The sequence below is a fragment of the Nomascus leucogenys genome, chromosome 17 (genome assembly GCF_006542625.1).
Source record: "Nomascus leucogenys isolate Asia chromosome 17, Asia_NLE_v1, whole genome shotgun sequence".
Taxonomy (NCBI): Eukaryota; Metazoa; Chordata; class Mammalia; order Primates; family Hylobatidae; genus Nomascus; species Nomascus leucogenys.
The window spans coordinates 91,876,997-91,891,766 of record NC_044397.1 but is presented as its reverse complement, the minus strand read 5'-3'; the positions used below and the strand labels follow the sequence as shown (position 1 = coordinate 91,891,766).

The window sequence follows — 14,770 nt, the reverse complement described above, 5'->3', positions numbered from 1 at the left end:
TTTGAGGCCAGCCTGGCCAATGTGACAAAACCCCGTCTCTACTAAAAATACTAAAATTAGCCAGGCATGGTGGTGCATGCCTGTAATCCCAGCTACTCGAGAGGCTGAGCCAGGAGAATCACTTGAACCCGGGGGGCGGAGGCTGCAATGAGCCAAGATCGCGCCACTTCACTCCAGTCTGGGCAAAAGAGACTCTGAACCCCCACCAAAAAAAAAAAAAAGAAAAGAAGGCCGGGCGCGGTGGCTCACGCCTGTAATCCCAGCACTGTGGGAGGCTGAGGCGGGTGGATCACCTAAGGTCAGGCATTCAAGAACAGCCTGGCCAACATGGCGAAACCCCGTCTCTACTAAAAATACAAAAATTAGCCCGGCGTGGTGGCAGGCACCTGTAGTCCCAGCTACTCAGGAGGCTGAGGCAGGAGGATGGCGTGAACCCAGGAGGCGGAGCTTGCAGTGAGCAGAGATCGCACCACTGCATTGCAGCCCAGGTGACAGAGCAAGACTCCATCTCAAAAAAAAAAAAACAGTAAAGAAAACCTCACTCACTCTTTCATTCATTTCGGGCACAGGGGGTCCAGTCCCTCATACCACTCCCAGCACAAGGGGCAGGCTAAACCCAGGGACGTGGGACCTTCCTGGGGACCAGGAGGAAGGGACCTTTCTGATCAGAGAAGCAATACACAAGCAGCTGTCAGCCAAGCCAGCAGAAGGAGGGGTGTCCCCGGCACAGTGACACATGGGGACAAAGGCCTGGGGCAGGCAGAGTTGGGGCAGCCAGAGAGAGGCCTGAGGGCCGGAGCAGCTGCCACCAGTGTTTCAGAAAAACCCAGGACTAAATTAAAGGCTTCATCGTTTGGTTACTTTCTATTACCATAATTACTTTTTTTTATTTTTTGAGACGGAGTCTCACTCTGTCACCCAGACTGGAGTGCAGTGGCACAATCTCAGCTCACTGCAACCTCTGCCTCTCGGGTTCGAGCAATTCTCCTGCCTCAGCCTCCCGAGTAGCTGGGATTACAGGGGCGCACCCCCATGCCTGGCTAATTTTTGTATTAAGTAGAGATGGGGTTTCGCCATGTTGGCCAGGCTGGTCTCAAACTCCTGACCTCAAGTAGTTCTCCTGCTTTGGCTCCCCAAAGTGCTGGGATTACAGGCGTGAGCCACTGCGCCCAGGCTTTTTTTTTTTTTTTTAATCAGGGTTTTCCTCTGTTGCTCAGGCTAGAGTGCAGTGATGCAATCTCAGCTCACTGCAGCCTCAGCCTCCTGAGCTCAAGGGATCCTTCTGCCTCAGCCTCCCAAGTAGCTGGGACTACAGAAGCACGCCATCATACCCAGCTAATTTTTTTTATTTTTTGGTAGAGACGGTGGGAGGTGAGGAGGCAGAGGTCTCACAAGGTTGCCCAGACTGGTGTTGAAATCCTGGCCTCAAGCGATCCTCCCACCTTGACCTCCTAAAATGCTGGGATTACAGTAGTGAGCCACTGCAAACATTTTTTTTTTTTTTGAGATGGAGTCTTGCTCTGCTGCCCAGGCTGGAGTGCAGTGGCAACATCTCGGCTCACTGCAAGCTCCACCTCCCGGGCTCACGCCATTCTCCTGCCTCAGCCTCCTGAGTAGCTGGGACTACAGGTGCCCGCCACCATGCCTGGCTAATTTTTTGTATTTTTAGTAGAGATGGGGTTTCACCGTGTTAGCCAGGATGGTCTCGAACTCCTGACCTCAAGTAATAGGCCTGCCTCAGCCTCCTAAAATGCTGGGATTACAGGCATGAGCCACCGCGCCCAGCCAAACAGACACTTTTTTAATAAATCAAGATGAGAGTCACTTAATATAAAATTAACCATTTTTAAGAGTGCATTCTGCGGTTCTCAGTACCTTCACAATGTTTTGCAAATATCACCTCTATCAAGTTCCAGAACATTCCATTACCCCAAAAGTAAATCCATCCCTAGCAGCCACAGTCATCCCCACCCACCTCCCCCAGCCCCTGGCACCCACGCTACCCCTTCCTGTCCCTGTGGATTGGCGTGTCCTGGGCATTTCATGTAAATAGGATCACTGCATCATGTGGCAGTGAGGTCGCTAATCAATACCCTGGGACCTGGGACTGCTTGGGGACTGGCAGGCATTTGTAGCCCCTGTGGCTTCTCCCTCTCCTTCCCGCCGGGGTGGGCTGGCACAGGGAGGCCTCCCAGAGGTGCCCTGCCAGGGCCTGTATCTGGGCACATCACTGTCACCTGAGGCCCTGGGCCACATGCCCCACCAAGAGGCTGCCAGGAAATTCTTGCCACCGAATCTGGGCCAGAGGTGAAGCCCAGGAGCCGGGCTTTCCTGGGTGCCTGCTTGAGCACCTGGAGGAGCTCCGGCTACAGACACAGCCACCCCGCCACACTGTCGCAGATCCTGTGGCTGACTGCTTTTCTGAGCTTTCCTCATGAATGCCCCAAGATTTCCCGTACATTTTGCAAGAGCTCTTGAAGTCCAGGGTCACAGTTCTGTTAACAGGACTCATAAAGTACATCACTGGTCAGGCGTGGTGGCTTAAGCCTGTAATCCCAGTACTTTGGGAGGCTGAGGAGGAAGGATCACTTGAGGCCAGGAGTTCGAGACTGGCCTAGGCAATGTAACAAGACCTCATCTCCTAAAAATTCTCTCTCTCTTTGGTGTATTGATCTCTGACTACATACAGACATACAAACTTGGCCGTCCTATCACCCCACCTTCCTGGTCACTTCCCATCTTCTGATCACCCCCTGCTCCTGGGCTATAATTCCCCACTTTTCCTTGTATTGGTGGAAGGAGAGAAGATTGAATCCAATCTCCCTCCCGTACTACAAAACCCCATGGTAGTAGTCCCCCACCCCCCTCAACAAAGTCAGCCTTACTATTTTAAGAAGCATCAGAAAAATTATTTTCTGGCGGGGAGAGGCGTCGCATGCCTGTAATCCCAGCACTTTGGGAGGCCGAGGTGGAGGAATCATCACTTGAGGCCAGGAGTTCAAGACCAACCTGGGCAACATAGCAAGACCCCATCTCTACAAAAAATTAAAAAGTTAGGTGTGGTGGTGTGAACCTGCAGTCTCAGCTGCTTGGGAGGCTGAAGCAGAAAGATCGCTCCAGTCTGAGAGGTTGAGGCTGCAGTGAGCCGTGATCACATCAGCACACTCCAGCCTGGGCCACAGAGCGAGACCCTGTCTCAAAAAATTTAAAAATGTAGGCTGGGCGTGGTGGCTCACACCTGTAATCCCAGCACTTTGGGAGGCCTGAGGCAGGCGGATCACCTGAGGTCAGGAGTTCAAGACCAGTCTGGCCAACATGGTGAAACCCCGTCTCTACTAAAAATACAAAAATTATCTGGGCGTGGTGGTGCTTGCCTATAATCCCAGCTACTGGGGAGGTTGAGGCAGGAGAATCGCTTGAACCTGGAAGGCAGAGGTTACAGTGAGTCGAGATGGTACCACTGCACTCCAGCCTGGGTGACAGGGCAAAACTCCGTCTCAAATTTATTATTTTATTTTATTTTATTTTCTGAGATGGAGTCTCGCTCTGTCGCCCAGGCTGGAGTGCAGTGGCACAATCTCAGCTCACTGCAACCTCTACCTGCCAGGTTCAAACAATTCTCCTGCCTCAGCCTCCCAAGTAGCTGGGACTACAGGCCTGTGCCACCAGGCCCAGCTAATTTTTTTTGGATTTTTAGTAGAGACGGGGTTTCACCATGCTGGCCAGGCTGGTCTCGAACTCCTAAGCTCGTGATCCGCCCGCCTCGGCCTCCCAAAGTGCTGGGATTACAGGCATGAGCCACTGCGCCCGGCCCCATCTCAAATTTAAAAAAATAATAATAAAAACATCTAATAGGAGAATATTTACCTTTACCAGTAGAAGAGAGGAGCAGCAGAGTGTCATTCCTCCCCATTACCCCCCTCCCCGCCCCGCCGGCCCCCAGTCAAATGACTCCAGCCACAAGGCAGGCACTGGATGAATGGTCCCTGGTGTCACGCTGAGATCTTGTGGCTGGGCCCCACGGTCACCAGGGCAAGGCTATCTTGTGATTCACTGCTAAGGATCTTAAGCCCACCTTGGCCTCGACCTCGTTGGAAAAGGAAGCTCCCCGCAGGGCCCCGGCCTCTAGGGCTGCTGTGCGGGCGGGGGTGGGTGAGTTCCCTTCCTTGACGCCACGAGAACCAGTCTTAATGTCAGGGTCAGGCCACAGGACACAGAGTGGGATATTTTTAGGGAGGGAAGTGTGGGGCTGCTGATCTGAGCTCTCTGGCCAGGAGGAGGGAAGGGGGTGGGAGTGGAGAGGAGGAAGGAGGGGGTAAGAAGGGGGGGAGGGGAGGAGGGAGTGGAGAGAGGGCAGGGAGGTGGGAGGAGGGAAGAGGCAGCCCCCGGCCCGGCCAGCTCGTGACTAATTTAGGCAAAAGGCAGCCTGGAGCTATTTCCATTCGGCGGAGGGAACAGGTGCCGGCGCCTCCGCCCCACCCCCACGGGCCACCTCTCCCGGGGCGGCCTCCAGGCTGCCGAGACCTATAAAGGCGCCAGGTTTTCTCAATGAAGCCGGGACGCGCTCCGGAGCGCACTGCGTGGTCGCGCCCTACCCGGGCTGCCTTGGAAGTCGTCCCCGCCGCCCCTCCGCGCCAGCATGAAGCTCATCGTGGGCATCGGAGGGTGAGCGCGGGGGGAACTGGTGGGCGGCCCCGCGGGGCAAAGCCCCGTGTGAGCGCAGAGCGGGAGGCCCGGGAATGAATGGAGGGATGCCCGGCGCCTGAGGTCACCGACGCGCCGCCCGAGGTCTGAGTGCAGGGCGGATTTTCTGCCCTCGGGGTCTCGGTGTCCCCAGTGGGGAGGGGGGCTGGACACTGAGCCCAGTATTTCATTTTTTAAATGGAAATTATTCCCGTCACCTTCCAATTATACTCAGCATAAAAAAAAAATAGACCAGACACGGTGGCTCAGGCCTGGAATCCTGGCACTTTGGGAGGCCGAGGCGGATGGATCGCCTGAGGTCAGGAATTTGAGACCAGCCTGGCCAACATGGTGAAACCCCGTCTCTACTAAAAATACAAAAATTAGCCGGGCACGGTGGTGCGCGCCTGTAATCCCAGCTACTGGGTAGGCTGAGGTGGGAGAATCACCTGAATCCGGGAGATGGAGGTTGTAGTGAGCCGAGATAATGCCCCTTCACTCCAGCCTGGGCGACAGAGTGAGACTGCAGCTCAAAAAATCAGTAGGGATAGAAAATTAACTAAAGCTCTGGTGAACCCTCCTCCCGCCTCGGGGCTGTCCTAGCTAAATCGGGGACTGACACGTGGGCAGGTGGGGCGGGGTCCCCAAAATGTCATTCCACATGACTGTGCATTTGGAGCCTCTCTCAGGTGACCTCAAGCTAGAGGAGATTCAAACTCTCTGTAACCAGCAGGGCTGGCTTTGTGGGGCTCACACCTCTGCCTCAGAAGGGACGGGAGCTTGGTCTAATGCTAGCCGGCCTCCCTCTTGAATTTCGTATTTTTTGTTTTTTGGGTTTTTTTTTGGGGGGGGTGGGGGTGTTGTTGTTGTTTGAGACAGAGTCTTGCTCTGTCACCCAGGCTGGAGCACAGTGATCTCGGCTCACTGCAACCTCCGCCTCCCAGGTTCAAGCAATTCTCCTGCCTCAGCCTCCCAAGTAGCTGGGATTACAGGCGTGCACCACGTGCCTGTCTAAACTTTGTGTTTTTAGTAGAGATGGGTGTTTCACCATGTTGGCCAGGCTGGTCTCGAACTCCTGATCTCAAGTGATCCAACCGTCTCGGCCTCCCAAAGTGCTGGGATTACAGGCGTGAGCCACTGTGCTCGGCCCCTAATATTTTTAGAATAAGACGCCTTGAATTTTCATTTTGCACTCAGCGCTGCAAATGTCACAGCCCACCCAGGGCACAAGATAACTTGGATTCATGTCAGGCACTTTCTTTGTATTAATTTTTATTTAAAAAATTATTAATACCTGAGGGCTTACATTTTAAAAATTGGTTTTTAAATTTTATAATACAGATGGGAGTCTCACTAGGTTGCCCAGGCTGGTCTGAAACTCCCAGGATCAAGTAATCCTCCTGCCTCAGCCTCTCGAAGTGCTGGGATTACAGGTGGGAGCCACCACACCTGACCAACATTAGACATTTTTCTAACCTGCCCCTTCTGGATATGATATAGGGGTCCTCTTTTTCCATCAGTCCTTTTTTTATTTTATTTTTTATTTATTAATTTTTTTTTTTTTTTTTGAGACAAAATCTCATTCTGTCACCAAGGCTGGAGTGGGGTGGCATGATCTCAGCTCACTGCAACCTCTGACTCCTGAGTTCAAGCAATTATCTTGCCTCAGCCTCCTCAGTAGCTTGGATTACAGGCACCCACCACCACGCCTGGCTAATTTTTGTATTTTTACTAGAGACAGGGTTTCACCAGGTTGGCCAGGCTGATCGCAAACTCCTGACCTCAGGTGACCTGCCTGCCTCTGCCTCCCAAAGTGCAGAGATTACAGGCATGACCCACCGCAACCAGCTAAGATTGTTTATATTATCTATTTATTTATTTAAAGACAGGGTTTCACTCTCACCCAGACTGGACTGCAGTGGGGTGATCACAGCTCACTGCAGCCTCGAACTCCCAGGCTCAGGTGATCCTCCCATCTCAGCCTGCCAAGTAGCTAGGACTACAGGCATGCACCACCACACTTGGCTAGTTTTTAATTTTTTGTTAAGGTGGGGTCTTCCTATGTTGCCCAGGCTAGTCCTGAGCTCGAGCGATCCTCCCGCCTCGGCCTCCCAGAGTGCTGGGATTACAGGCATGAGCCACCGTGCATGGCCGGTGCTGTTTTATTTTTTTTTTTAAGCCCTGCTGAGAGTAAATCAGTTTCCTTATCTGTAAAGATAGGTGGGCCGGGCTCACACCTGTAATCCCAGCACTTTGGGAGGCCAAGGCAGGTGGATCACCTGAGGTTAGGAGTTTGAGAACAGCCTGGACGACATGGCAAAACCCCATCTCTACTAAAAACACAAAAATTAGCTGGGTGTGGTGGTGCATGCCTGCAATCCCAGCTACTTGGGAGGCTGAGGCCGGAGAATCTCTTGAACCCAGGAGGCAGAAGTTGCAGTGAGCCAAGATGGCATCATTACACTCCAGCCTGGGCGACAAGAGCGAAACTCTGTCTCAAAAAAAAAAAAAAAAAAAAGGTGAATGGTCCCACCTCCTGTGTTTTAGTAAGGATGACATGAGCCCACACATCAGAGGAGGACATAGAATATTCTGGGTGCACGCCACGTCTGTGTACATTAGCTTTTGTGTGTTTGTGCTTTCTGCCTCTTTTCTTTGCCCAGAAAGCCTCTGTGAATACAAATGTCCTGTCTTCACTACAGTTTTACAGTTGTGTTTTATATTTAAGTCTAATCCTAGGACTGGGTGTGGTGGCTCACACCTATAATCTCAGTACTTCGGGAGGCCGAGGTGGGAGGATCGCCTGAGCCCAGGAGTTCGAGCCTGCAGTGAGCTATGATGGTGCCACTGCACTCCAGCCTGGGCAACAGAGAGAAACTCTGTCTCAAAAAAAAAAAAAAAAAAAAAAAAAAAAAGGGGGGGGCCGGGTGCAGTGGCTCACGCCTGTAATCCCAGCACTTTGGGAGGCCAAGGCGGCCAGATCATGAGGTCAGATCGAGACCATCCTGGCTAACACGGTGAAACCTCATCTCTACTAAAAATACAAAAAATTAGCCGGGCGTGGTGGCGGGCGTGTGTCCAGCTACTCAGGAAGCTGAGGCAGGAGAATGGCTGGCGTGAACCTGGGAGGCGGAGCTTGCAGTGAGCCAAGATCACGCCACTGCACTCCAGCCTGGGCGACTGAGCAAGACTGTGTCTCAAAACAAAAACAAACAAACAAACAAACAAAAAGCCAGGCACGGTGACTCACACCTGTAATCCCAGCACTTTGGGAGGCTGAAGCAGGCAGATCACCTGAGGTTAGGAGTTCGAGACCAGCCTGGCCGACATGGCAAAACCCCGTCTCTACTAAAAACACAAAAATTAGCTAAGTGTGGTGGCGCACGCCTGTAATCCCAGCTACTTGGGAGGCTGAGGCAAAAGAATTGCTTGAACCTGGGAGGCAGAGACTGCAGTGAGCCAAGATCGCACCACTGCACTCCAGCCTGGGCAACAGAGTGAAACTCCTTCTTGGAAAAAAAAAAAAAAAGAAAGAAAGAAAGAAACCCCGTCTCTACTAAAAACACAAAAATCAGCCAGGCATGGTGGCAGGCGCCTGTAATCCCAGCTACTCAGGAGGCTGAGGCAGGAGAATTGCTTGAACCTGGGAGGCAGAGATTGCAGTGAGACAAGATCGCACCACTGCACTCCAGCCTGGGCAACAGAGTGAAACTCCTTCTGGGAAAAAAAAAAAAAGAAAGAAAGAAAGAAACCCCGTCTCTACTAAAAACACAAAAATCAGCCAGGCATGGTGGCAGGCGCCTGTAATCCCAGCTACTCAGGAGGCTGAGGCAGGAGAATTGCTTGAACCCAGGAGGCGGAGCTTGCAGTGAGCTGAGATCGCGCCACTGCACTCCAGCCTGGGCAACAGAGCCAGACTCGGTCTCAAAAAAAAAAGAAAAAGAAAAAAAAAATCCTGGGAGCTCATTTGCAGGAAGACCCTGAGACATGGACAGGCCCCGGGGAGCCCAGGCTGCACCTCAGGCCCCTTTCTGAGCACCCTGACCTTCTTGGGGGGAGCCCAGGCAGTCTCATGCACACACTGTCTCCCCAGCATGACCAACGGCGGCAAGACCACGCTGACCAACAGCCTGCTCAGAGCCCTGCCCAACTGCTGCGTGATCCATCAGGATGACTTCTTCAAGGTGCCCGCCCTCGCCCGGGAAGGTGGAGCCGGGAGGGGACGCAGCGTGGGCAGCCAGGCCCAGCCAGCCCCGCCCTCCACTGCCCAGTGTCCGTGTGGGCTGGGCACCAGCTCCGCTCCCTGCCTGACCCCTCCTGGAGTCTCTGGGATAAACTGGGCCAGGAGAGCCAGAGACGGGTGTCGTGTTCCCATTTCCTGAGCACCTATTTCATACCCAGCCCATTCTCACTGGACATCCCTACAGTGGGGACCCCGATTAGACGGATGGGAAAACCACCATTCCTCAACAGGGCCAGCCGGCTGTGGCTTTCTGGGCAAATACCCTTTATTCCTCTCCACTTCCGCTTTCCCATCTGCAAAATGGACTCTGAGCCCAGCTTGCTGCGTGGGTGTGGGTGGGGGTGAGGGCTAATGAGATGACTGATGGTCTGGGGAGAATGTGAGGGTCAGCCAGAGCCCCCACCCCTCAGGGACCTCAGCAGCTCCAGCAAGGGACCCCCTAAGACTCCATCACCCAGGGCGGGGGTGAGGCAGGACTGGGCACCGAGCCTGAGCTTCAGGCTCCTCTGTTTCAGCCCCAAGACCAAATAGCAGTTGGGGAAGATGGCTTCAAACAGTGGGACGGTAAGGACAAGCATCACCCCCAAGCCCCACTGTCCCCCGGGGTCCGCCCTCCTGCAACGCCTGCTCCCCATCCACTGTCCCCTGGGGTCCGCCCTCCTGCAATACCTGCTCCCCGTCCACTGTCCCCCGGGGTCCGCCCTCCTGCAATGCCTGCTCCCCCTCCACTGTCCTCCGGGTCCACCCTCCTGCAATGCCTGCTCCCCCTCCACTGTCCTCCGGGGTCCGCCCTCCTGCAATGCCTGCTCCCCCTCCACTGTCCTCCGGGGTCCGCCCTCCTGCAATGCCTGCTCCCCCTCCGCTGTCCCCTGGGGTCCACCCTCCTGCAATGCCTGCTCCCCCTCCGCTGTCCCCCGGGGTCCGCCCTCCTGCAATACCTGCTCCCCCTCCACTGTCCCCCGGGGTCCGCCCTCCTGCAATGCCTGCTCCCCTTCCACGGTCCCCCGGGGTCCGCCCTCCTGCAATGCCTGCTCCCCATCCACTGTCCCCGGGGTCCGCCCTCCTGCAATGCCTGCTCCCCTTCCACGGTCCCCGGGGTCTGCCCTCCTGCAATGCCTGCTCCCTTCCACGGTCCCTGGGTCCACCCTCCTGCAATGCCTGCTCCCTTCCACGGTCCCTGGGGTCCGCCTCCTGCAATGCCTGTTCCCCCTCCACTGTCCCCCGGGGTCCGCCCTCCTGCAATGCCTGTTCCCTATCCACTGTCCCCCGGGGTCCGCCCTCCTGCAATGCCTGCTCCCCTTCCACGTCCCCCGGGTCTGCCCTCCTGCAATGCCTGCTCCCCTTCCACGGTCCCTGGGTCCACCCTCCTCATGCCTGCTCCCATCCACTGTCCCCGGGTCCCCTCCTGCAATGCCTGCTCCCCTTCCACGGTCCCCGGGGTCCGCCCTCCTGCAATGCCTGCTCCCCCTCCGCTGTCCCCGGGTCCGCCCTCCTGCAATGCCTGCTCCCCTTCCACGGTCCCCCGGGGTCCGCCCTCCTGCAATGCCTGCTCCCCTCCGCTGTCCCCGGGGTCCGCCGTCCTGCAATGCCTGCTCCCCATCCACTGTCCCCCGGGGTCCGCCCTCCTGCAATGCCTGCTCCCCTTCCACGGTCCCCGGGTCCGCCCTCCTGCAATGCCTGCTCCCCCTCCGCTGTCCCCCGGGTCCGCCCTCCTGCAATGCCTGCTCCCCTTCCACGGTCCCCCGGGGTCCGCCCTCCTGCAATGCCTGTTCCCCATCCACTGTCCCCCGGGGTCCGCCCTCCTGCAATGCCTGTTCCCCATCCACTGTCCCCCGGGGTCCACCCTCCTGCAATACCTGCTCCCCTTCCACGGTCCCCTGGGGTCCGCCCTCCTGCAATGCCTGCTCCCCTCTCCCCAGTGCTGGAGTCCCTGGACATGGAGGCCATGCTGGACACGGTGCAGGCCTGGCTGAGCAGCCCGCAGAAGTTTGCCCGTGCCCACGGGGTCAGCGTCCAGCCAGAGGCCTCGGACACCCACATCCTCCTCCTGGAAGGCTTCCTGCTCTACAGCTACAAGTGAGCATCTGCAGGCTCTGGCCCAGGCATGGTCCTCCCTGGGCAGGTGTAGCCATCTCTTGTTTGCTTGTTTTTTTTTGTTGTTGTTGTTGTTGTTGTTTTTTGAGACAGAGTTTTGCTCTTGTTGCCCAGGCTGGAGTGCAGTGGTGAGATCTTGACTCACTGCAACCTCCGCCTCCCAGTCCAAGCAATTTTCCTGCCTCAGCCTCCCAAGTAGCTGGGATTATAGGCCTGTGCCACCACACCCGGCTAATTTTTGTATTTTTAGTAGAGACGGGGTTTCACCCTATTGGACCAGGCTGTTCTCAAACTCCCGACCTCAAGCCATCCACCCGCCTCGGCCTCCCAAAGCGCTGGGATTACAGGCGTGAGCCACCACGCCTGGCTCACATCTCTATTTTAATAGGCAGGAGACCCAGGAGCAGAGCCACCACGGGAAGTCAGGAGTTGGGGGCAGAGCTGGGATCAACCCAAGTCTGGAGCCAGGCACAGTGGCTCACGCCTGTAATCCCAGCACGCTGGGAGTCCAAGGTAGATTGATCACCTGAGGTCAGGAGTTCTAGACCAGCCTGGCCAACATGGCGAAACCCTGTCTACTAAAAATACAAAAAATTAGCCAGGTGTGGTGGCGGGTGCCTGTAATCCCAGCTACTCAGGAGGCTGAGGCAAGAGAATTGCTTGAACCCGGGGGATGGAGGTTGCAGTGAGCCGAGATCGTGCCACTGCACTCCAGCCTGGGTGACAGAGAGAGACTCCATCTCAAAAACAAATTAAAACTAAAAAACTCAAGTCTGGGACAAACAGCCACCCTTCTTGGGGAAACTGAGTCTTTCTTCTGGAACCTCAGACTTCTCGGGCAGACCAGTAACCTGGGCCGCGCCCTCCGGCTTCACTGTGTGGCCCTGAGCAAGACATTCTGTCTCTCTGTGCCCGTCCAAGTTGGAGAAGAAGCATGATCAATTTTGTGGGGGGCTGCTGCAGGGATGGCCAATTCAGCTTCCCTCCCTGACCCCTAAACTCACTGGCCCAGACTACCCCATGTGCTCGCCACCCTCTGACAGCCAAGGCTGGGGGGTTGGATATTTTGACCACAGTTGAAGGAAAGCTCACAGGTGCTGACCATGTCTCCCCCGCTCTGCCCAGGCCCCTGGTGGACTTGTACAGCCGCCGGTACTTCCTGACCGTCCCGTATGAAGAGTGCAAGTGGAGGAGAAGGTGCGCTTGGTGTCTGGGGTGTGGTGGGCTCCCGAGGGCCCTGTTTTGAATTACCAGGTGGAACCAGCAGTAACCTAGAAAATGCCACTGGGGGCCGGGTGCAGTGGCTCTGGGCTGTAACCTCAGTACTTCCGGAGGCCGAGGCAGGCGGATCACCTGAGGTCAGGAGTTCGAGACCAGCCTGGCCAACAGAGTGAAACCCATCTCTACTAAAAATTTAAAAATTAACCAGGCATGGTGGTGGGCTCCTGTAATCCCAGCTACTCAGGAGGCTGAGGCAAGAGAATGGCTTGAACCTGAGAGGCGGAGGTTGCAGTGAGCCGAGATCACACTACTGCACTCCAGCCTGGGCGACAGAGCAAGACTCCACCTCAAAAAAAAAAAAAAAAGAAAACGCCACTGGACACAGGCCACATCCCAACGCCACAGGCACTGGGCACTTAGCTGGCTGGAGCTCTGTGCCAGGCGCCCAGAGCCCGAGGCCTGGATAGCATGGCCCACCCCAACCCTGCCCAGGGCATCTCCCGGGCCCGCAGGGTGAACATGCCAGAGGTTGGAGCCTCCAGCCCAGGGCTTCTGACCAAGGGTCCCCTTGCTCACAGCTTCTGTCCCTGACCGTGACAGGTTTCGGACCCCCATCGGAGGTATATTCTTGGCATCACCCTTCTGTGCTCTAAGCCATCCTTGCCTTCTCCCTCTGCAGTACCCGCAACTACACAGTCCCTGATCCCCCCGGCCTCTTCGACGGCCACGTGTGGCCCATGTACCAGAAGTATAGGCAGGAGATGGAGGCCAACGCTGTGGAAGTGGGTAAGCTGCTGAACATGACCAGGCCTTGCCCTGGGGGGACCCTGAGCCCAGCCCCTCTCCATCTTTTTTTTTTTTTTTTTCAAGACAGAGTCTCACTCTGTCACCCAGGCTGGAGTGCAGTGGCACGATCTTGGCTCACTGCAACCTCCGCCTCCCAGGTTCAAGCCATTCTCCTGCCACAGCCTCCCAGGCATGCACCACCACGCCCAGCTAATTTTGTATTTTTAGTAGAGACGAGGTTTCCCCATGTTGGCCAGGCTGGTCTCAAACTTCTGACCTCAGGTGATCTGCCTGCCTTGGCCTCCCAAGTAGCTGGGATTACAGGCGTGAGCCACTGCACCCAGCCCCTAATTTGTGTATTATTAATAGAAATAGGGTTTCACCACGTTGGCCAGGCTGGTCTCGAACTCCTGATCTCAGGAGTTGCCCTCCTCGGTCTCCCAACGTGCTAGGATTACAGGCATGAGCCACTGCAGCTGGCCACCATTTTAAACACCCTTCAGCTCTCTCCATTCAGGACCTTTGGAAACCTGGATGTTTCTCCGTGAGTCTCGCCCCCAGTCCCTCTTGCTATTTTTGTTGTTGTTTAGACGGAGTCTTGTTCTGTCGCCCAGGCTGGAGTGCAGTGGCGCGATCTTGGCTCACGGCAATCTCTGCCTCACAGGTTCAAGCCATTCCCCTGCCTCAGCCTCCTGAGTAGCTGGGATTACAGGCGTGCGTCACCATACCGATCTAATTTTTATATTTTTAGTAGAGATGGGGTTTCACCATGTTGGCCAGGCTGGTCTCGAACTCCTGACCTCGTGATCCGCCTGCCTTGGCCTCCCAAAGTGCTAGGATTACAGGTGTGAGCCACCGCACCCGGCCCCCTCTTGCTGTCGGTCCGGGAAACTGACTCCAGCAGCCCGACTCTGCAGATCTCCTTGCTCCTGACCCAGCCGTCCACTCCTCCCCCTGTGCTCTGGCCCCTTCCTCCCAGCGGCCCTGACCGTGGCCTTTCTGATTTCAGTCTACCTGGACGGCATGAAGTCCCGAGAGGAACTCTTCCGTGAAGTCCTGGAAGACATTCAGAACTCGCTGCTGAACCACTCCCAGGAATCAGCCCCCTCCCTGGCTCGCCCAGCCAGGCCACAGGGACCCGGACGCGGATGCGGCCACAGAACGGCCAGGCCTGCGGTGTCCCAGCCCGACATCGTGTGACTGTTTCCCTATGGGGTGGTCTGTACGTAGGAGAGTGGAGCCCCACTCCCAGTTGGGCATCCCGGAGCTCAGGGACTGAGCCCCAAGATGCCTCTGTAACCTCGCTGCAGCTTAAATATTAAACTGGGTCCTGTTTTTTTAACTGTTGGTGTCTACCGTGTTCTGTTTAAGATCCATCAGGCCAGGCACGGTGGCTCACGCCTGTAATCCCAGCAGTTTGGGAGGCCGAGGAGGGCGGATCATCTGAGGTCAGAAGTTCGAGACCAGCCTGGCCAAGATGGCGAAACCCTGTCTCTACTAAAAATACAAAAATTAGCCAGGCATGGTGGTGGATGCCTGTAGTCCTAGCTACTTGGGAGGCCAAGGCAGGAGAATTGCTTGAACCTGGGAGGCGCAGGTTGCAGTGAGCCGAGATCGCGCCACTGCACTCCAACCTGGGTGACAGAGAGAGATCCATCTCAAAAAGAAAAAAAAAAAATTAAAAATTAGCTGGGCATGGTGGTGGTACACCTGTATAGCCCCAGCTACACAGGAGGCTGAAAC

General features: G+C 55.7%; 1 protein-coding gene across 3 annotated transcripts; it reads left to right on the top strand.

The window, feature by feature from the left end:
• Window positions 1-4,076: 4,076 nt before the first annotated feature.
• On the top strand, window positions 4,077-14,369 carry NMRK2 (nicotinamide riboside kinase 2). Of its 3 annotated transcripts, none has more exons than XM_003277024.2 (8): window positions 4,077-4,152; window positions 4,426-4,665; window positions 8,777-8,867; window positions 9,442-9,490; window positions 10,846-11,002; window positions 12,146-12,217; window positions 12,921-13,027; window positions 14,037-14,369. In XM_003277024.2, the coding sequence occupies exons 2-8, from the start codon at window positions 4,640-4,642 to the stop codon at window positions 14,225-14,227; spliced, it is 693 nt and encodes a 230-aa protein (XP_003277072.2). In that variant the 5' UTR covers window positions 4,077-4,152; window positions 4,426-4,639; the 3' UTR covers window positions 14,228-14,369. The 3 variants fall into 3 exon arrangements, with proteins under 3 accessions (XP_003277072.2, XP_012358887.2, XP_012358888.2); XM_012503433.2 differs by having other exon boundaries at window positions 9,427-9,490; XM_012503434.2 differs by lacking the exon at window positions 4,077-4,152 and having other exon boundaries at window positions 4,573-4,665; window positions 12,146-12,152; window positions 12,988-13,027; window positions 14,037-14,367.
• The last annotated feature ends 401 nt before the right edge of the window (window positions 14,370-14,770 follow it).